The following is a 21869-nucleotide window of genomic DNA, read 5'->3' as shown; positions in this document are numbered from 1 at the left end:
GGGCGTGTTTCTCATATACTACTGGTTTCTCCACTGGCAAGACACCGAAACTGGTGGAGGTGACCTGAAGAAATATGCAGGAAAGGAATATCTCATGGTTATCTTACCAAGGACTTGAAAAGCACAGCAGGAGTTCTGTCTCACCTTGTTTGTTCAAGATCTGAAATGCTGTATATTCCTAATATAAAACTTGGTACGGACAGGAACTTTTTAAACAAAAGATGTGGTTTTCTGCTCAAGTGAAATAAGATGAGAGATTTTTCTTGTTGGGGGATATTTTTAGATTTCTAAGGACTGACTGAAAAATGTCAATTGGTGCCTGCAGTGAAATGTGGGACTTTGCAATTAAAATTATCTGCTTTCCTTTCATATCTTTTGTCCAAACATGACATAGCAAAGAACCAGGAAGTGTTTTATTTCCACATATTCTAGCTGCCAAAAATAACTTTTCAATTCTGGGTTACACAAAGTCGAAATGAGTCTTTGGATGAAATTTTCCCAAATGGAAGGGGACACTGGAAATTCATTTTATATCAGCTCTAAATTTTATTTAAATTTGAAAAAAAATTGCCTGCCTTCTCAATTAATCACCATTTTCCTGTCTGGCATTTGTGATAGCCTACTAGTTCTTCAGGAGGCCTGGGGTAAGGTGAGGAGAAAAGATCTGTCAGCTGGGAGGAAGAATAAAAAGCCACCAAAAATTCCTCCCATACATCTTCCATAGCATTTTGTTAAAATGAATGTTTGTTGGAGACAGGGAGATTCATACAAATCTAGATTTAAATAACAGAGGACAATGACAAAAAAGTGAACCATCTTGGGAAATTACTTTGAATTTCCCGGCTTTTGTCAGGTTTGTCACAGCCTTATCGTTTGCGGGGTTATTTTGTGTGTGTGTGTGACGGTGGAATCCTTCTGGCTCGTACACTAAAACCAGGACTGTTCAAAGTATCACATTTTCATCTTAGTACTTATCTCCCTGATCTTAGAGATGAAAACATACCCCATAGTGTGTTAGATGTAAAAGCCATATGTAGGTGATGATATAGATGGTTATTAAGGGAGTTGATATAGTTAGCAACAGAGACATTGTATCTAGTCACTTTTTTTTTTTTTTTTTTTTTCCCCCTTGTAATTGGCTACGAGTGGCTCTAGATTCCCAAGGAGGGTCTTTCTCCACTACTTCATCACCAGCTGCTTGCCACTGCATTTGTATTTTCTTTGTTTCTTCTTTTCTCTAATGCATATTTCTTTTGACTGGAGGTGGAATGATACATCTTTTGAGACCCCCCTCCATGACTTTTTTCACTCCTTAGGGTTTCTCAGAAGAGTTAGGGCAAAAATGACCCTACTGGAAGACCTTCAAACTGTGCTTTTGGACAGGACACCTGCATTTTTTTGTTCCCCTGGAGTCAAAGTCTTTATTCACAAACATTACCTAGAAAGTTTTGTTAGGTGTTTTGTTGTTCTAATTGCTTGTGTCCTTTTTTCTGTAGACCCTGACTGGGCCAGTTTGAATCTGGGAGCCCTCATATGTATCGAATGCTCAGGTATACACCGAAACCTTGGCACGCACCTGTCCCGGGTCCGCTCTCTCGACCTGGATGACTGGCCTATAGAGCTCATCAAGGTGATGTCTTCTATCGGGAATGAGCTGGCAAACAGCGTCTGGGAGGACAGCAGCCAAGGCCATATGAAACCTTCATCAGACTCCACAAGGTAGGCTTTCCTACTCCATCTGGCCGTGCTATGCAGTGGGCAGGTAGTGTGTGATACTGCACGTGGTCGAGTCTGTAAGCTATGAGTACATAAATCCTCATTTTGGCATTGCAGTCAGAGGTGGCAGGGCGTTACAATGTTTTACAACATGGACTTTGAAAATTCTCCCTTGGAGTACACCTTGTAAAAATCATTGCATATATATATCTTCATTGGATGCGCAGGAAGAACATGTGTCAAAGCAGGGGGTGTCAAAAGTTGAGTGACCCTGTTACTTTTTCAGTCGTGTGAAGGTTTCCTGAGCAGCTCTACAGGTTTTTTTTGTTCAATTGACTGACTGACAAAACAGTAGGAGATTGAAACCTCCCGCCTGGTTGTTCCTCAATCTAAATTATACTTGTAATGGGTTTCTTTGTTTCGGTTGGCTACAAAGTTCCTGGCTCTTGGACTATCAGTTGATGATTAATAATCTGCCTTCAGTAGTTCGAGCTCACCCAGGAATTTTTACCTGGATGTCAGGTCTTTGGGTTCTCGTCACAGATGTTGAAAGTCCTGCTCACTGTGAACTTGCTTACTTTTTTAATGTGAAATCAAAGTTGGTGGAGGGGTGTGTTTCCTATGAGAACAGTATTTTGCCAACTTCACATAACTCAACACAGTGAAAAAATCTTTCTGCAATATGTTGTCCTACCAAAAGCTAAAGGATTTTTATGCTTAATTTATCTGATCAGTGTTAAAGAAAGATGTTTTGAAAAGGCTTTCCTGATTTTAGTAGATTGAGGCTACTAGTTACAACTAAGGTGTTGGCTTGGGGGATGCAGGATGACCTTTGGCAGACTGCATTTCGGCAGGGGGTTTTAGGCAGGAGAAGGACCTTCTGGACTACCTTGCACAGCTGGGCCAACCTTTGAAGTTGTCTTCAGAAGTGTGTTATAATTGTCTTAGGGGGAGCTCCAGGGGGGCAGCCTGCATCCGAGCCCTGGTCAGTCCCCAGGTAGCAAACAACACAATGGAGGTTTAGCTCTCAGCATTTCCCTCCTGCATATGAGAGAAATCAGAGGGAATTATGTTTGATTTTGTTGATGTGTATTTCCGGATCTGCTTTTTTCCAATGCCAGATCAAGTGAAATTATAACCTGGGAGCGTATACCTGAGCCACCTCCTGTGGTGTAAGAGTAGGTTTGTACTATTGTCTGTAATAAAGTCAAGTGTTTCTTATTGCATTATTACGTTAGCACTGAAAAATGAATTTGTGGTGCCACCTTTGGTTCATCTTCGAGAATGAAGCCAGTACATTAATCAGGCTACTTAGACGAATGACTATGCGTATAAAAATGTTTAGGTAGACCTACACTGAGGTTTTGTTCACACATAAACTATGTGTCTGATGTATACATGTATATTATTAGACAGCTAATAAAATTATTTTATCAGGTAGATTGAAATCAACTTACTGCTGCCTTTCGGTCATTAGTATTACTTTAAACCAGAGATCTTATATTGTTGCACCTAACAAATATATGTTGCTCCTTACTACTGAGGTGAGCTAGAGAGATACCTCAATTCAAAATACTCAAAAAAGAAAGACTTACACTCAACTGGATTTTTATTTTTTAACACCCCCCCATTATTTTAGCATTCATATAATAAAGTATTGTAATGAAAAATCTAAAATATATATGACTGTGATGAAAACAGAGCCATCCATTTGAATTAATGCATTTTTTGTGTTTCAAATTGAATTTTACTTATAGAAAATCACTTTGTTCTCTTTGTATTTCATGCTCAGGGCTTATTTTAATTCTTCTTTGTTTCTGTACATCTTCATGTTTATATTAAGCTGCTTATGTTTGTCAGTGACATAATTGCACTTTCTTTCCTGAACTATAACATTTGTGGACCAAAAAAAAATTTATAAATATGTATTTCCAGCTATGTGTCCAAGTGCACACTTACAGTGGAAGAACTGCTACAAAAAGTAGCATTAAGGTTATGTGAAAATTTTCCCACAAAGCAATTGTAATCTTGCTTTGCCACTCCCGGTTTTTCTGCTCTTTGCAGCACAGACTGAAGTGATATTTTTCATGTAAATATCTGAAAGGTCTGCTTTTTCAAAGTATGTTCCTTCTTTTGTACCTTACTTTGGTCTCTAAACATCGTAATCCTTCTGTCCAAGAAAATAAGTTCAAGTTCTTTAGGTATAGATTGCACATTCCATTTTCTCACTGCTGTTTGCAGTTTTGCATGAGGAATTATCAGAAGCAGCTACAATGGACCCAAACTGGGGTTAAACAAACCCCCGTTTTTTGTTGTTGAGGGACTGAAGGGGGAGAAGGCAACTGAAGCTGAGGGACTGGGAGAAGAGGCAAGGAAGTAAGCAAATAGAAATATGTCATGGAGCTAAGATTTGGAGTTCTGGTGGAGAAGGGATGGAGGGAGTCCAAGGATATTTGGAGATCAGGGAAGAAAGAAGCATTCAGCAGAACCCCTTCTGAAGGGGCAGAGAGCTGAGAGCTGTTGCTGGGGGGCTGTTCCAGCCCATACTGGTGAGCTCTGGGATCAGCTGGAGTCTGAGAGCCACCATGTGAGGGGGCTCATACTTTCAGGTGCTCCTGCTTTAAGTTCTCACCAAAGCCCCATCAAGTGCGAGAGAGAAGTTCTCCCAAGTTTCCTCCAGGCTCCTCCTGAGCTTGTTCATATCCCCCTTTCCTCCTGCAGACCCTACATCTGTCCTGCCTAGTGCTCCCATTTTCAATTGTCCTTTATATACTTACTAATCCACCCTCCATGGCTTTCCATGTTTGCTCAGACCTTCAGGCTGTGCCTGCAAACACAGTGTTGGAAACACAAGAACAGAAGATTCCTAATCATTCCCCCAAGTGATTCAAAGGCTTAACACAAAGCATCAGTAAAAGACCTTAGATAAAAACAATCTTCCCAGGTGTTTCTTTGACAGACATGGCTCTTCACTCTTCTGTCTCTGCTGGGCCATCCCCAGACCACCAAAAGTTTTCAGCACAATGATGGACCCTCTGTCAATGGACACTTGTACAGGGGATCAAGAATACTTGGGTTTCACCATTTCATGTTGTGTCTTTCTGTTGGAGATGAAGCCCACAGGCTTTCTGGGGGCAAAAGAAGGTTATTAACTGCTACACAGGTACAGAATCTATTGGGCTGTGAGGCTCGAGGAGTGTTGACGTGCTGGACTTAAAGGAACCTGAAAGTCTTGACGTGGCATCAAAAGTAGTCCCTTCAGCTTGGAAGAAGCTGGCACTGATCACCGAATCATGGCAGTGGCATCGTATGCATTTCTGTTGAGTAGAAGGAAGGAGAGACCCAGGGAGGTGGATGTTTTGCAGGAGCGATTGCCAAATGGCTACTCTAGGTCACAGCATAATCAAGGAATCTTACTTGGGAAAATGTCACCAATATTTCTAAAAATAGAGCTGTGAGTACGGCTTGAATCTTTAATTTTGTACACTCAAAAATAAGATAAACATTATCAAACTTAAACCACATCAAATATACCAGACTGCTGTCCTTTCCTAGTCCACTCAAATTCACTTAAAACTCTTTCTCCGGAAAGTCATGGGGAAAGATAAACCTGGAAATGTATTTTGAAGATCAGAAAGGCTCTTGGCTTGGAGGGTGTGAACTCAAAAGCCTGAGAGTTTTTGTAGCAAAAGGCATTAGCGCTGTTACTTTCATCAAGGATATGTTGCCCGGGTATTTCCAGGTATGTTAACACATGCTAGGTCTCATCAAGTCTGAGAGTCAGTTTATAAGCAGATCTCCAGGTCATTCGGTGTCTCTGGATCAAAAGCAACACCTTGGATGGCCTCTAGCCTGAAACTGGAAAGCAGCGCAGGTGAAATGGGATCCCCGAGGAAGAAGCGTAGAGTGCAGCAGTAGCATGATGCAAAGTTCAGACTGAAGGTTGGCATGATTACAGGGAGGGAAGAGGAATAAACACAAGCTCCTGGTGCAAAGTTGGTGAAGCAGCAGAAAACTCAAGCATGGACAAATATGTGAACGTGAAAGAGAAAGGGGACCAGCTGGCCTCTGAGTTGTGGTGTCCATGGGTCCCTGATTAGGTCAGCTTTGGAAGGCTGGTAATTGGTTCCAGCAATTACCAGCAGCCCTGAGAACCGCTGCTCAAACTTCGGGAGCCTTGTGACAAATTGAAGCTGACTGCTGGTGAAGGAGTATCGACTTCCCATTTCTAAACAGGGGGATCATTAGTCAAGAAAAGCATCTTTTAATTACTCACAGGAAGAAAAAAAAAAAAAAAAGCAACTGCTGGGTTTTTTCCAAGTGTATTCAATATTAAATTTATTTTCATGGAGGGGAGAGGTAGAGCCAGGAGAGTTTGCCTGCGGTCCCTCCTTCAATAACGTGGGTTTAATTTGGAGTGAGAAGTCAAATTAGAGTAAATCAATGTTGCGACAATTAACTGGATCTGGGCATGAGATCAGGATTTTCCCCTCTAATTGCTATTGATACTATTTAAGCACACTCTTAAAACATTGATGAGGAGTGGTGCAAGAGGAGTAGCCCAGTGGGGCAGGGGCTGAGCTGCTCCATGGAGGAATGTCAGAGTTGTGTTGAAGCCAGTGTGAGGAGTCTGCCCCATGTTCCACCTGAGCATTTTGCACTGGTATGTATATCTCCTCTGGACACACCTCACATATTTTGCTTTCTCCACTTAATAGTCTTGCATGTGTGGCTTCTGGTTTGCCGACTTGCTTACCACCATCAACTTCCTACAGTCTTGTTGGCTTTTGCACAGAATCATCTAGGTTGGAAAAGACCTTGAAGATCATCTAGTTCAACCATTAACCTAACCTAGATTTCCACATGAGGCAAGCTGCCGCCATCCCTTTGCCCACTCCAGGAGGTGATTTTCTGCTCCCTGGCACTCGCTCTCTTTCTCTGAGCTCCCGACATCTCCATCTCTGTCTCACTGGAAGTACTGGGATGTGCCAGCAATGAGAACACCTCCACCACCTGGAAGCTGCTGGCCATGAGGAGGGAAGGCAGCATGATACCATGCACCATCCCAGCCATGCTTTTTGTTCTTCTGCTCAAGTGATGCTGAATACATGCATTAGCTATGTGCAAACCATAAAGTTGAAGGGCTCCACCATTCTGGTGTCTTTTCGAGATTCCTTAATAGAAAGAACCTCCATTTCCATTAAAATGTGTTTTTAAAGTGAGGGATGATTGGTTAGTAGAAGCTCAGGCATAGTTTTAAGCTCTGCCAAGGCAGCCACAAGCAGCAGCTTTTTAAGTAGAGCTTGGAGGTTGGAGCATCTGCTGCGATTTTGCTCAGGTAGTCTGTTTGCATGGCAGTCACCCTTTTCATTCTGGTTACCAAAGGTTGTAAGAAAATAGAGAGGTTCTTGACACTGTCTGAGAAGTCGAGTTGGGAGCCAGCAGTGTTGGGAATTGAGTTTCACCTTACAACGTAAGATCCAGTTTGATCCCTTGCTCACTAATGAACTGAATTTAATGGTGTCAGAAAAAACATTACGCAGCTCAACTATATTTAGCAGACTTTTACAACCCTAAGCTGAAGCCTGCCTTGCCATTTCCAGGCTTGCATCCGCTATGCTGAGTGCACTGGTTTCTGGGGCATAACTGAGGAGCGGCGTCTTAGGAAAAATATTAAACCATGCCTCCTTTTTTCATAAAAATAATTATTCCTTCATTATAGCCAGCACAGATAAAGGGCAAGCCCAGGGAAACTGAGTAGTTAAGATCCTGGTATCATGTCCAGAATCTTGTAAGGATGCTCCACTTCATCCCTCTCTCATTTCTTGTTCGTTTTGGCCATCAGATTGCTGTTATAGTCCTGTTGGTCTCCGATTCCTGGCATAAGGCCGCAGCGATACAAATGGGGCCTGGGGGAACATCGGTACCTCTCTATCCGCAATTGTCTGGTTTCTTAGCGGTTCTTGGCCTGATGAGGTCAGTGTTTTGTGCCTTTTGAATGCTCCTCCATGCTTGACACCTTTCCCATTTCAGGGGTGGGGGAAGGGTGTTTTTAAAAATAAATAATAATACCAAAAAAAATTTTATTGTGAAGGGCTGACCAGAACCCATCTGCAGTTGGGTGGCATCTGCTCCCCACATGTCACTTCCCTCATTAACAAGCAATTGAATTAATTAAATGCTACTCAGAACACGCATAACAAGCTACCGGCAGTGTCCAAATTAGCACTGATAATCAAGGATGATTTCCTTTATTATCCTGCTAAGTGGTGTGCAGGCTCTGATCTCCCTGTCTGCCCTCATCTATTTACATACCCCCAGCTTCTGCCTTTAGAAGCTGAGGTTATCTTACCTAGTTAATTTGCCACGATCACCAAGCATGGCGGATTGATATTCCTGCCTCTGCTGAAGCAAACCCCCCCCTTTCTCCCCCTTTCCTTCCTCCCCAAGCCTGGTCCTTTGTATCTCAAGCTCACTGATAAATTAAAAGCCACCCCTGTGGTCTCTCAAGTGAGTAATAGAGGCAGAAATTTCATTTTGCAACTGGCTGATTTAATGATCCAAAGGGTAATTAATGGCCTGATTATCTTAATGTTAAATATGTCCGGCAGCAATTACTGTGACCTCCCGCTTGTCAAGGTCCAGGCTATGCTCTTCTTTCAATTAAGTTCTCTGGGGCTTAATGGTATGAATAAACTCCTCTGATTCTATCATTCCGGACTCTGAGATTTAAGCGAGCTAGGGGCTCGTTTGGAGTTTTAATCAGCCCGTCTTCTACTTGAGCGATCAGAGTTAACAATTATAACAAGGACAGTTTAACTTTCTTTCTCCCCCCCCCAGCTTTCTTTATATTTTTATTTTATTATTTTTTTAAGCGCTCGGAGGGAATTTTGTTGGCCGCAGCAGCAGCTTTGCTAGGCTAGTCTCTCCCTATATAAATTATCATGTGAATGCTGCTGTTTTTCCATTTGACAGGCTTAATTAATTGGCAGGAGCGCCCGAAAATGACAGTGCCACTAATTGCAACTCCAAGTCCATTTCTGTCATTGCGGCACGCTTGTCAGCGGGCATGCCCCGCTCCTCGCCGCGGCCAGAGTTTGTTGACGTTTTCCATTTCGGTTTTCACATCTCGTCGGGGAACGTGATGGGATGTGATAGCCCAAGATGTGCCTTTGGGTTTTCCAGGCATGCAGTTTGTGTGCAAGAATGACATTTACTGCCAATAAAGTTTAGACAGCTGGGCTTCTGTCGACCCAACAGCTGCTAGGGGACTTAAGATTTGACTTAAGATATTTCAGCAAGTCCTATGAACAGGGGACACTTTGGGAAAGCATTAATAAAATGGGAAAAAAAAAAAAAAAACAACCACCAACAAACCGTGAGAGTCGTAACTCACTCCCGGTCTTTCTGGTGCCTGAACTACACTGAACAGCACATCTCCCAGTGAGCTGGAGTTATATTAGCTCCATTTTGGACAGCAGATATTTCATAAAGATAATGAGGGAAATGTATAAAATATTAGTTACAACAGTATTGCATTTTCAAACACACACATAAATAAAAAGACTGATTCATTGCTGCCAGTAAACTAAAACCTTTCCCCGTATGACTGTAGAAATGAACTAATTCTGACATACTAGATTGCATGCTTTCAGATTAGAGTAATTGTAATTGTTTTAAAACTAAATTTAAAAAAAAAAAAAATATTGTCACTTACCAGTAGCTTCCAGGAAATGCATCTAATAACTAAGTGAGGCAAATGAAATGTCAGCTTGGGTGGTGGCTGGTCAGATTTCACTGTTTGGAGGCCTCAGAAGCTCAAATGCAATACTCCAAAGATAAAGGTTAGTAGCAGTACAACGTATTTTATTGTCCTTGCAGCTGCTTGGCAGACCTTGTCATGCAGGAGCTGATCTGGTAAAACACTGGTGCCTGTATAGCGGCGTGGGAGATGCCTGGATGATTAAAAATAAAAACAAAACAACAAAAAACCCCAACCCTCGACCCCAGTTGTCCAAGTTAATGAGCGGTTCAGATAAAATGCTCCCTGGTTCAGTTGCACATTTCTTACGTGCAAATCTGTCTTTGATAAAAACTCAAACACTTTGTAAACAGAAGCCCCGTTTGCAATTATTATTATAATTGTTTTTCTCCTCATTGCCTGTGGAAGAGAAACCTGCAGAGGAAGTATTTCTGTCTCCTCCTGCAGTGCATTAGAGCATTTGTTAAAAAGCAAAGGTGTAAAAGCCACAATACTGTTTTTTTTAAATCTAAGTAGCATAAGTACCACTTTATTAAATTCTCTGAATGTTTAGATTATATGTGTATGTGGACCTGGCACACTGCTCTCTGCGTTCGTACCTCACTTGGAACATGTTCAGCTGAAAACTTGTAGTTACACTGGGTTTATAGTATATCCTTTTCATCTTGCCTACCAACTGCCTTCTGGAGAGTTTGCCCAAGTATCACTGTGTAGTATAGAGTTTTTTGGAGAGAAGAGCCAGAAATTCTCATTGCTTTTGTCCTTTTCTCATTTTCTCTGATATCTCTCATGCATTAGATTATCCATACATCCATTTGTTCATCCTTTGACAAATGTTTTTGAAGAGGATGGGGGAGAGCAATGTCTTTTGGCCTTGTTTTGATACCTGCTAGCTAAGATACCGCCTAGTTAAGACACTAAAATCCTTCCTTAAACCCAGATTTTAGGGGTATGGTGACAATAGAAAAATGAATATCAGAGTAGTGGGCCAGAGGCAATGGTCAAGCTTTGAATACTGAATTAAAGATAAGAAGAAGGGAAGGGCTTTCAAGGGGCCTTGAAAGACAAGGCAAGTAGCTTTGTTTTCATACAGCAGAGGACAAGGAAGGCAACAGTCCATATTTTAGCAGCTTTTTGCCGTTTTCTTCAAGTCTTGTGAAATGTGATGGTTGTTTCCCATAACATGTCATCCCCAGGAATTGTGGAAAATACACCTTCTTTTTGAAAGAAGTTTTCAGTGTCAGTGAGTAAATTAGAAACCCACTCTGAATACACCCAGAAGACTTGAAGAAAGACATCCCTGAGTGTATTAAGCTTACAAATCAGAGCTGCTTGAAGACATCTTGTGTCTTGAGTTTTCTGTGGTAGGACAGGGGATAGAAACTGAAATGTTTTACCCTGGAGGTACCATCAGCCCAAGCTATCTTCATTCTACTGAGATTCTTGACAATTTTTTGATTCTGTTTTTGTGTGTATTTGGCTGCCTCACTAAAAAGCACCAAGTTAAGCTGCAATTCCCTAAAACAGAAGTTGATGAGCTGTTACGCTTTGGGAAATCTAGGATTCAGTTGAGGGCTCAAGCAAGGAACCTTTCTATCTATTGTATGAACAGTGATGACTGAGACAGTGGGGAGATATATTGGGAAAACAGTATTCATAAGTCAATAATCAGGTGTCAGAAAAAAGGGGGGGGGGGGGGGTTATAAAAACCACTCTGTTGGTTCAGTGCCTGTTCTAAAGGTCTTTCAAAACAGTGTAGGATCTGGGCTTCAAACTTAACTTTCAATTTAGATATGGACTGATTATTTCTTGTTTTGTATTAGTCCTCTCCCAAACACCTAGCAGAGACAGCATCTTAGATTTGAAATCCAAAGTGTCTTCACTGTAACTTCACATGTGTTTGGCCATAAGCTACTTTAAAAGGTGAACACAGAGCTTACCAATAGAGAGATAACCATCACTGTGTTTATTAGAAACTACTTGGGTCAGTGTTTAACTGTGGTAGGACAACAGAGGAATGGAAGAGCTAAATAGAACAAAGAGATTAATTTCAAATGAGGAAAAAATGGTTGTTGTATTTATAAATTGAGGGGAAATACAGCTTACATCAAGCTAGTGGCCAAAGGCAAGTACCACATAAAATGAGTCAGATACCAGCAACTGTGGGTTAGTCTTTCCCCAGAAAAATCCTTGATACCTTATAAGCATTTAGAAGGAAAGAAATGATATTCAATGGCATGTCACAGCAAACTCAGCTGTAAGAAAACACGGACAACGGTACCTGTATGACAGTGACATTTCCCATCCCTAGGTGAGGGTAGCCTACCATCCATCAACTGCAGCCCAAAATCACTGCAGTCTTGCAAAGGGACAGGTCCAGAAGCGAAGGGCATATTTCAGTCCAGGAGCCAGAGCAGATGATGGTTAGCTCTTCTGCAGAAATGCAGAGAAGACCAGATAAGTTAGTTTTCTCTAGAGTCTTGAAGAGATCTGGAAGGCTTTTACTGAGATAGAAGCATCAGGCTTATTAGTGTGCTGCCCTTCCACCCACTGGTCCCCTCCAGCCTGCAACCTGCATGAGCACTATATCAATGTAAGGGAAGCAGTGGGAGTTCATGGCTGGCAGGAGGGGGCAGATGGAGGCAGATCAGCCCTTCCAGCAGCAGCCCACAGCTAGAGCACATCAGGAATAAGGTGAAACAGCACCCTGCTATTGCTCATTTGGATCAAAATACAGATTGGTAGGGAATAGTTTTGAAATAGGTAACAAGTGGGCTCTAGGGTACATTTTGTCCCTGATCTATTTTTAAAAAAATAAATATTGCTGCCTTGCCAAGCTTGGAATTGGCTGCATGGACATGGATTGAGACTGAGCTAATTGTGAGATGTTATGATGCTTATTTTAGCTATTTAAGATTAAATACCTGGATTAGGAGTACGGTGTGGCACAGCTTTACAGTCTGAACTCTGAGATGGGATAAGCACAGTATAGATGAGTACTAAAAAAAACAAAAACAAAACAAAAAAAACCACCACCACCAGAAACTTGATTAAGCTCACATGCTCATTATTTTCAGGAGTTAGCATCTATCAAATCAGATGGGTTCTTACTGGGAGGACAACAGATATTTCTGTGACTCCAGGAGCAACTCCTTGTTTAAAAACACTGAAATGATTGACCTTGCAACAGAACATTTGCAAGGGAGTATAGTTACATTAGATGGACTTACTTGAACCCATTTTTTATCATTTACATTCAAATAAGTTCCACACTGCTCAATGTATGCGTGCATGCACATATATGCTACTCCACACCACCTGAGAAACAAATATGGAGAGTTTCATCTTAAATATGGCAAGCTAAAAGCAACTGAAAAATTAAATTTACTGTATAAAAAAATTGGGCAGCCTTACCAAAGCGATCTTTGCCTTCCCTGTCTTTAATAGTAGCTATTTTATCAGTTATTTCCGAAAGGAAAAGCATTTAACACTTGTGTTGCTATTGAAATTCAGGCATTTGTGAGACTGAAACTTGTAATAATAAAAAGGCCCCAAAAAAAGCAATTGAGGAAAAAATGCCAAATGCCAAGCATCAGCTATTACAAGGTCCCTTGGGTCAGATTCAAAGGCTCATCTATGAGGTGCGTTCAACTTGGGAAAGTACTGTAAGTCGAGCACTTACTGCTGCTGAGGAACTCAACAGAGCTGCTTAGCTGGCAAGGGAAATATCCAGCATATTAAAAAAAAAAAAAAAAATCATGTTTTGTTAGAAAGAAATCTTAGGTAAAACATTTTATTTGAGCCTTTTCTGTGTACTTGGTGTTTAACCTGTTTTTTTCATTTCTTCTGCCCTAAGGTCATGGCTGTCTCTCTGTATGTCAGGTCTTACCAAACATAAAGCAGTTTTAACTAAACATATAATTCAAATAGGGTGCTGTATACACAGCGTAAGAGAAGTTACTGTAAAGCCAGTTTATTCCTGGTTAGTGCTGCTGAAGCTTCTTTATAGAAATTATGTCTAACATTACGTGCATGTTTCTGCTGTTAGGAGCTATAGAAACCAACTGTGGTTAAATATGAGGACAGGCTGTCACTGGTTAGGCTGAGAGGATGGGAAGGTGGTCCTCGTGTTACTTTTTTCCTGGACTTCTCTCAGCTGGGAAGGTTGTGTTGCCTGGGCAGCAAGCTTTTGGGAGTTGTCACCAGTGATGGTGGTAGTTATGTGCCTTCATCCTCCCGCATTGTTTTTGACCACTTCAGCCTTCGGAGGTTGTTTGGATGGCAGATCACTTTGTCTGAGCTTGTGGTACAGCGGAGAAGAGAGCATGCCTAAAACCAGCAGTGGCGATGCTTAACAGTACTTTAAAAAAAGGCAGTGCCTTGCCGTGCTACTGGTGGCTTTGCTGGCCAGTGACACTAGGCACAGAAGCAGCAGCATGCCTTTGCTTTGGTCGTGGCTATAGAACCTGCAGGGCTCCATAACAGTAACTGTGACCAACTTTCTCTCTTTTGTGATTTTTTTCCTTTTTTTTCCTTTGTTTAAGACTGAGCTTTGTTTCTGGCTCTGCAGGAAGCTAGTAGCCTATGGCAAGGGACTGGGGAGATAAGACTTCAGTAAGATAACTAAATGAAAAGGGCAGCAGTGAAAAGATGGTGCTGGCTTTTGACTGGACTGAAACTTGATATACACATCAGCCCAAATGCAGTTTCCCCACAGCTCTCAAATATTATCCATTTGTCAGAGGCAATGCACTTACTGCTGGATTTTTAGATGTGCGGGTGCTGGTGGGGGAGCCAGCAGCGAACCCCTGAAAGAGAAGAGTGACCGGAAGAAATAAGACCACCATCACTCCAGCTTTAAAGTAATTAAATAGCAGGCTAAAATGTGTTGAGGTGAACACAGGTGACGAATCGGAGCCTTTAGAGGGTAGGAATTAGAGTGACATGAAATGCCTTACTGTGCCTATTAACTAGATTGTGCAGACAGTGCAAAGTCCTGTCGCTGAAGCATTTTTTTGTGCGAGTCTGCAGAGACGTACGGTAGTGAGAAGAAGCCATCTCTTAATAATTGGTAAGCCTCAAAAGGTACAGATGGGATAAGCTTCAAAAAGTCTTCATGCTGAAGAGATGATTATGTCATGGCCTAGAAATCTCCTGGCTAACTTTTCTTTTTCCCCGAAAGATTTAAATTTTCCTGGTTTCTTTCAGGTCAGAATTTCTAAATGGTGTTTTTGTTATATTTTTGTTTCTTTACAGCATTAGCCAGACTTGGAAAACCAAAGTGCACACACAATTAAATCACAACCTCAATTAACACTTTTAAGACTCCTCCTCAAGTGGAAATAATATGATTGTATCATTGTGTACTAAAACTGAAGGATATCTTCAGCCTCCAGCTTGAGATAATATCCAGAAGTTGACTTCTTTGCTTTCTCATCGCAAGAAGCAAAATTTTGCAGCTCTAATCCTTTGCTAATTACATGCGTGTGCTGCTGTCTGAGCCTCTTCTGACCAGATCTGCTTTGGCCGCTTTTGCAAGTCCCACAGCTCAGACCAGTTGTAAATAGATACCTGAGATTGCTTGGATTAGCCTGTTGCATTAAGGCAAAAAAAGAGGGGGAAAAAAGGCAGCTACAGACATTAAAGTTACTTGTTCAGACCTCCAGTCAAGGAGAAATAAAAGTTTTAATGGATTTAAAATACTATTGCAGTTGCAGTTTTGAGAATTAGTCAGAACTGCAGTTTTGGTTGGTACAAATGCACCCAGCCATGGTTTTACCTGACTGCCATGGACACCACCACCACTGGGAGAGTATTGGTGTAGGTCAGTGTCGTCCCTTGGGAGGAAACAAAGGGGTTTTGGTGTGCTTGTGCTGCATGCACACTCCAAGGGATCCGCAGGTATGCAGGTAACCCACAGTCTCTAGGAAATGTCCAGCCCTCTGAAACCTCTGCCTGAGCTTGGGGTGATTGTGTGAAGCAGAGGTTTTTTGCACGCAGCCTTTCCTTGCTGTTCAAGTCATCAGGTATTTGTGAGCCTAGAAAGGCTGGGCGCTGCTGCCTTGGATCAGTCTGGCTGATGATCTCCACTGCAGTCTGTAAGAGGACAGGTTTCCTGACTGTGGAGAGATGTAGGGCCTTGATCTGCAATGTGCTAATAGGCTGTGGTGGTCAGAAGATCTGCCCGTGTCATAGCTGAGGATTGGACCCCTTTCAGACACACAGTTGAAATCATTTTATCTTACCAGGTCACTTCTGAAAATAAACAGCCATTCTCTTCTATGGTGTAATGTAAATTTTATGTTTGATTATAATTTGGTTGGATCTTTTCTTGTTCACTTGTTTAAACAGAAATCCACTGGCACTAGCGTTTTGCAGGCAGAATATAAGTTTTCTCCATGGAGCCAGGCTGTAAAATACTGCTGATTTTACATGTTAAAGATTCGTTTAAAAAAAATGTTTTTTTTTAAAGGGAAAAAGAACATCCCATAGCTATAGCTTGAAATGTGAGTGGGGTAGGAGCTGTGCAGAGACAACTTGCTTAATACTTTTGAGTTCACCAACCTTATTGCTCTAGGGCAAGTTAATTAAAGCCAACAGAGAATTTAAAATTGGGAAAGGGGAACATTTCTTAATTATGTTGTGGAATTTCTTTCTAATTCATGTCCTTTCAAAACCCAGTCTTTGTGAAGCCCCTTGCTTGTGGCAGATCAGCCCCAAGACAAGTACAGCAGCATGTAGCTGGCACAGAGGTTTGCTGGTGCCTCCATGAAACATACTTGTAGGATGGATAAACTCAGCTGCGGAAGGTCCCTTTGAAATGCAAAGTATCTGTTTTGTATGATTGATGGCAATTCTGTAACAAATAAATCACCAACATTTTGAATTTTTTTTTAAGGACTTAATGTGGTTTACATGGAGTCTTGGGGTGTTTGGAGGCGTGGAAGAGCAGATGAGACTTAGGGATACCTAGAATGTGTGATGGGAATGTTCAAAATTAAATGAGAGAAGAGAGTGTCCAGAAAGTGATTCTTGTAATACAGTTTTGGCTCTCGTGAAATTAATATATGTCCAAATCAATGTTTTAGCTGGCATTTGTTGTCACGTTTGCATTTTTGTGGAACCATACAGCTCATTGGATATCAACATATGTGTTAAAATGTGGAACAGGAGAGAGAAGAGAACATGAGGTGTCACGGTGTAGATTTTACTGTAAACTTCAGAAAGGATGTTTCAGTAGCGCAAAGAAAATACCCTTCAAAAATTGACCAACATCATGTGTGATGCTGTATTACAAGGCAAGTGCATGTGACATCCAAGGGGAGAGAGGTTTGGTTTGTATATTAACAGTCAAGAGGTGGCAGACCATCTCACTGCTGTAGTGGGACATACAGGAATCAAACCAGTCTACAGGGAAAGCTTTCAGGGTAAAGCAAAAAATAGTATCGACAGCGCAAGAGTGATAAATTAATAAAAAAAAAATGGTTTTATTATTCCTCATATTTGAGACAGATCACTTGGGCTAAACAGACAGAACATCTTATCTTACAGAAAGGTGTATAATGCACCAGAGCTGCAGCTCACTGAGCAAGAATAGGACTATGTGTTTCTGAGGAGGGGAATGGATGCAAGTGCCTGGCTCCTTTGCAGGGAAACTGGTTGAGTATAATCATGAAAATAATTTGTCAAGCAGTTTTTAATGGACAGCTTATGAGTGTGTATGTGGGCTGGGTAGCTTGTAAATTTGAATGTGCCTATTTTCTTTGACAGCAATCAATAACTGTGCTGTTTATTAATGTACTTTGAGAGGTCTTCTCAGACTTTTTATCAGTCTGGTCTCTCTGAGATCAGTTAAAAAGAAATGACAAAGCAGAGCAGGACTTCTGTGTCTACAATTAGTATCAAACTTTTGTTTTCATGCAAACAGAGGAATTGTAATAGGCTTTGGCATGGGCCCATTTGTACCACTCGGTGCCAGGCAGCAGACTTGGTGAGGAGGGCTGGATTGATAAATAGGTGCCAATATCTACAGGAGTGTTTTGGTCTGGAGGAGGAGAGGGCACTAGTATGGTTCAGGGGATGCTCTTGGTCCACACAAACTGTATTCCCTTTGTAGAAACCCAACTGGAAGTTCCATGTGCACCCAGTGTGCTCCACACTCTACTTTGAACACAGGGGTCCAACCCATGGTGCTTTGAACCTCTTGTATAGTTGGGAAAGTTTGATTCAAAGAGTGATGCTCAATCAGTTAAAGGTAATGCCTCTGGATGATTAATATATAGGGTCCTTGGCACCAGCTGCTCCAACCTACACATCTGTTCCTATTGCACCTCTTTATTTGCTGGTGTAGACAGAGCCTGAATTTTCCACAGAAAGCAGTAGGGTGAATTATGTTGCCTGACCCAAACCTGGGAGTCGGCTCTTAATTGAATTGCTTGCTTCCAGATTTTCTCAGGGTTTGCGGTATGATTTGGGGACCTTCTGCTAACATCCAGTTCTTGCTGGCCTCAGAGTATTTGATTACAGAATTTTACTGGAATCTTGATAAGTACAATTTCATCCGAGGTGTGTGTATTTACCAAACATATATTTACCAAGCAGAGCAAGATAATGTATAAAATATGAATTATTTATATATGTATATATTGCCCTTTAGCTATTAGTTCAACATACAGGAAAACTAGTTTCACTGTTTTAAAAAAAAATAAATTCTGGAATATGCGGTTTTCATCCAAGGATACATTGGGTAGCAGTTTGCAAAGCATGTAAATAAAACTTGGCTCATTTAGGGTACGCATCTCAGGCATCGGTTAAAAATCTAAACTTCCTTTAAACCAGAACTGCATCGGCAGTGAAAATGGGATAAGACTCACAGTAATTCAGCTCGATACAGGGATTGAAGTGGGAGCATGTCATGATGATAACTTATTAAAATAGAGAATTTTGCAAAGAGTGAGAAGAAAAAATTCAAGTCTTAAGTGAGGAGATGCTTAAGATGGTCAATGAAACTGTAATAATTGGGGGGGATGGTGGGATTCACAGGCATTTGGAGGTGGTACGTTCTTCGGAAAAAATGGGTTCTTGTAGTTTAAGAAAGTGCCTCTAAGAGTAATGGATGAAATTGAGTGGAAGTGTTTGGGCTGGTTACCCTAAGCTGTGCAGTCATCTCCCAGGGAAAGCAATGAATCCCACTGCTAGTAAAGACATAATGGGGAGCAAAACAAGAGACTGAATGATTTAGGTGGCCTTTCCTTTCCAGATTTGCTAAATTTCTGATCAGGACTCTCACAGTATTCAGCAGCTTTAGCAGATTTTTTTAATATTTATTTCTGTTTTGTGTTGTGTCCTCCACTGCTCCAGAAGACTACAGAAATCAGCTGAAATCAAGATCTAATTCCAGTGCTCTTTCCTCCTGTGTCCCTTGCTCCCCTCTTGCATCCGCTAGATGTCCATTTCTGTAAGTTTTCCCTTCAGAACAAACCTATCATTTTTCACCACAGGATATTTACAGCTTCAATCAGTGCCAAATTCAATTGGCTTCTGATCTCATCGCTGGAAGTTATAGATGCAGATATTATTTGCACTGCGGTTAATTATGGAGCAATCAAACTTTGGCTTTTCCACTGTAATTTCCTCTGCCAGCTAATTTAATTAATCACCCCCAGCTCAGCTCTTCCAGCTGCGACCGGCAGGGTCATTAATTAGACATGTGGTGGTAGCTCATAGACCAGTTCCTGTTAAGGGGCTGCTGCCCACTTGATCTCTAAGGGAGCAGTAGCTTTTTTCGAAGCATCGAGGCAGGATTCAAGGTAGCTGCCAGGTTATTGTATTCCTCAGAAGCAGAAGGATTCCCAAAAGATGGACTGCAAGCAAATATCAGATTGCTGGGACTGCCGGTGCTCAGCTCACTGGGATGGTTCGGCAGGGCAGGACGGGGATTAGTTCCCCACTGAGGTGTGATTTAGGGTCTGACTCAGCAGTTCTCAGTGGTCCATCCTTTCTGGCCCGATCCAGAAGCTGAAAAAAAAAATGCTCAGAAACTCGATAGACCTCCTTCTGACTGTTTGTGGGAGCTACCTGGCTTTTGTCAGATGGAAAATACAAAATTTCCTAATGCAGAAAACAAATTCAAATGTGCATTTTAATTGCCAGATCATATCAATAATAGGAACATTTTTGTTCACTATAAAATCTGTACAAAATAACCAGCTAGGTCTGTCACATTTTTGGATCTCATAATAATCAGCAATTATAATTTTGTCTACTGTAAAAGGTTCTTTAACCCTCAAAAAAATAGCTTGATTACATTCAGCTTCAGAACCTCATCCTGAACATTTTTAGCAGAAGGCATGTGACTTGGGATATGTGGTAGCCCAAGTGTAACAGCCCTGGAAAAGTCCAGGCATTTTGCAGGGAAAACAACAGATAGTCTCTGCTCTTGCATGGTCTATTGTAATAGTCAGCAATAACAGACCCTATGGTTGGGTTCTGCTCTACATCTGAAATATCAAAGCATCCTCCAAAGCCACCATGTCCTCAGCCTGCAGATATAGTTGTAAGTATCCTTCATTTTATTACCAGGATCTTCTTTATTGTCCTTGGAGCGCTAGCAAAGCCCTTGGTGTTCCCATCATATCACATCACATCACATAGTGGTTCTTAGAGTAGGTAAGCTAGAAAAGCTGAAAATTGCCAGGATAGTTCTAGTTCTCGGGCAGCTCTTTCAACAACATACGACAGCTAGCTAGTTTTACTGCACTTTGATTTCAAACCTGTGCAAAGCTGTCATTTCTAACCAGTGCATCTGTCTGCCAGCAGTAGATTGCTGATGAATTCATTGGAGCCTCCCCCATTTCTTTTCAGAATAGACAAACTCCACTCAAGACAACTTTTTTAACCATCTTGGGTTACAAAGTCTCCTTTCGCTCTTCTGTCCAAAACATCCATCAACCCCACCCAGTAATAGTAAACTGAAAATAAAAACTCAGTTCTCTTCACCACGTAACTGGAACTGTGACTTTTTTAATAGCAAAACGGCACTGTGGACTCAAAAACTAAGCTTCCTTTTTTCTGAAGGAGGAGAAAGTGCTTCTGGTACAACCCTCCCTTCAAATGCATCATACTCTTCACTGGTGGCTTTTTTTCTTCCTTGTATCTCTCAGAAGATTCCCTTAGTCTGAACTGTTTTGGGAAGACACTTTCAAGACAAAGTCCCCTCCTTGCTCCCAGTCAGGGGGAGCTGTAGGGATTTTCACAAAGACGCAGTTCAGCAACTGTTTCAGAGTGGAGGGGTCACATCTGCTTTTACATTCACAAGAAGACAAGGAAGGTTGTTGACATGTTATTGCCATCGAAGTCCTGAATAAGAGAGATTTGTAATTGATAAGAAAGCAGCCTGTCTCTTTAAGCTCTACACCTTGCTTTGGAGCAAAACTTAGTACTTCTACTACACATCAGTGCATACAAACTTCAGCAGGTAGCAGCTGGATCAGCATGCTAGGTAGGCTGCTTTTGGAAGACCTTTCTCAGCTTGAAGTCGATAGTTTTCATAGCTTGAAATACTGCTGCTGGAAGGAGATGGGTCCATGAGGGTCTTAAATCTTTACCTTAAAAAGGCACTGCTAAATAATTTGCAGCTCAAAAGTAGAACAACTGCCAGCGTTAACTAGAAGGTAATCTGGTGTGAAGACCTGAATCTGGAATGGTCCTCAATTCCTTGTTGAAGAAAACCAGCTTCTGAAATTCCTAAAATAACCATCAATGTTCTATAGGCAAGCTGGAAAATTAGTTTGTTTTTGCTCTGCAAAAACTAGAATTGCACTTGGTCTTGATCAGCAGATTGTAATCACCCTGTGCTACTTCACCTACTCATCTCACTTGGTTTTGTTTTATTTGAGCAATATCTTAAATCTTGCCAAAGCTATTGCATATCTTCAGTGGAGACTCATCATAGTCCTGCCAGGCATTCATCAAGGCTTCCAATAAACCACCGCATTAAGTATTTCTCTGCTCCTTATCAATCAAAACAGTTTACTTATAACTTTACTTTTTCCTCCTGAAGTAATCAAAATTTGATATTCCACAGATTGCAGAAAATTGTCACTGCTGTATTCTGTGCTAATCCATCACATGAAACAGGCATAATTTGGGCATCAGAAGAGCATTAAATGTTTAAATAAGCAAGAGCCAGTCAATGAGAGAGTCCATTAACCGCTCCAGATGACAGGGCAGAAAAATGTTTGGATCACAGGTATGTTGGGAATTGCAGCACAGACCTTACAGAGCAATTGGGGCATCTACATTCTGCGACAGGCACTAGGTTTGCGCTAGGATTCACAATATTGTGCAAATACTCAAAAGAAATATATAAGCCAACAGAATGTCGTGAGGT

General features: G+C 41.4%; 1 protein-coding gene across 10 annotated transcripts in view; it reads left to right on the top strand.

Moving 5' to 3' along the window:
* Positions 1–21869, top strand: part of AGAP1 (ArfGAP with GTPase domain, ankyrin repeat and PH domain 1) — a 355685-nt gene that overhangs the window by 316257 nt on the left and 17559 nt on the right. For all 10 annotated transcript variants that reach the window (XM_026852146.1, XM_026852141.1, XM_026852139.1 and 7 more), the window contains one exon: positions 1497–1719. In XM_026852146.1, coding sequence (XP_026707947.1) covers positions 1497–1719 — 223 coding nt within the window. The remainder of the gene's footprint in view (positions 1–1496; positions 1720–21869) is intronic.

This window comes from Athene cunicularia (assembly GCF_003259725.1).
Source record: "Athene cunicularia isolate RWA chromosome 7 unlocalized genomic scaffold, athCun1 chr7_part1, whole genome shotgun sequence".
In the NCBI taxonomy this organism is placed as follows: Eukaryota; Metazoa; Chordata; class Aves; order Strigiformes; family Strigidae; genus Athene; species Athene cunicularia.
The sequence above is the reverse complement of the archived record's forward strand: the minus strand, read 5'-3'. Positions and strand labels throughout refer to the sequence as shown.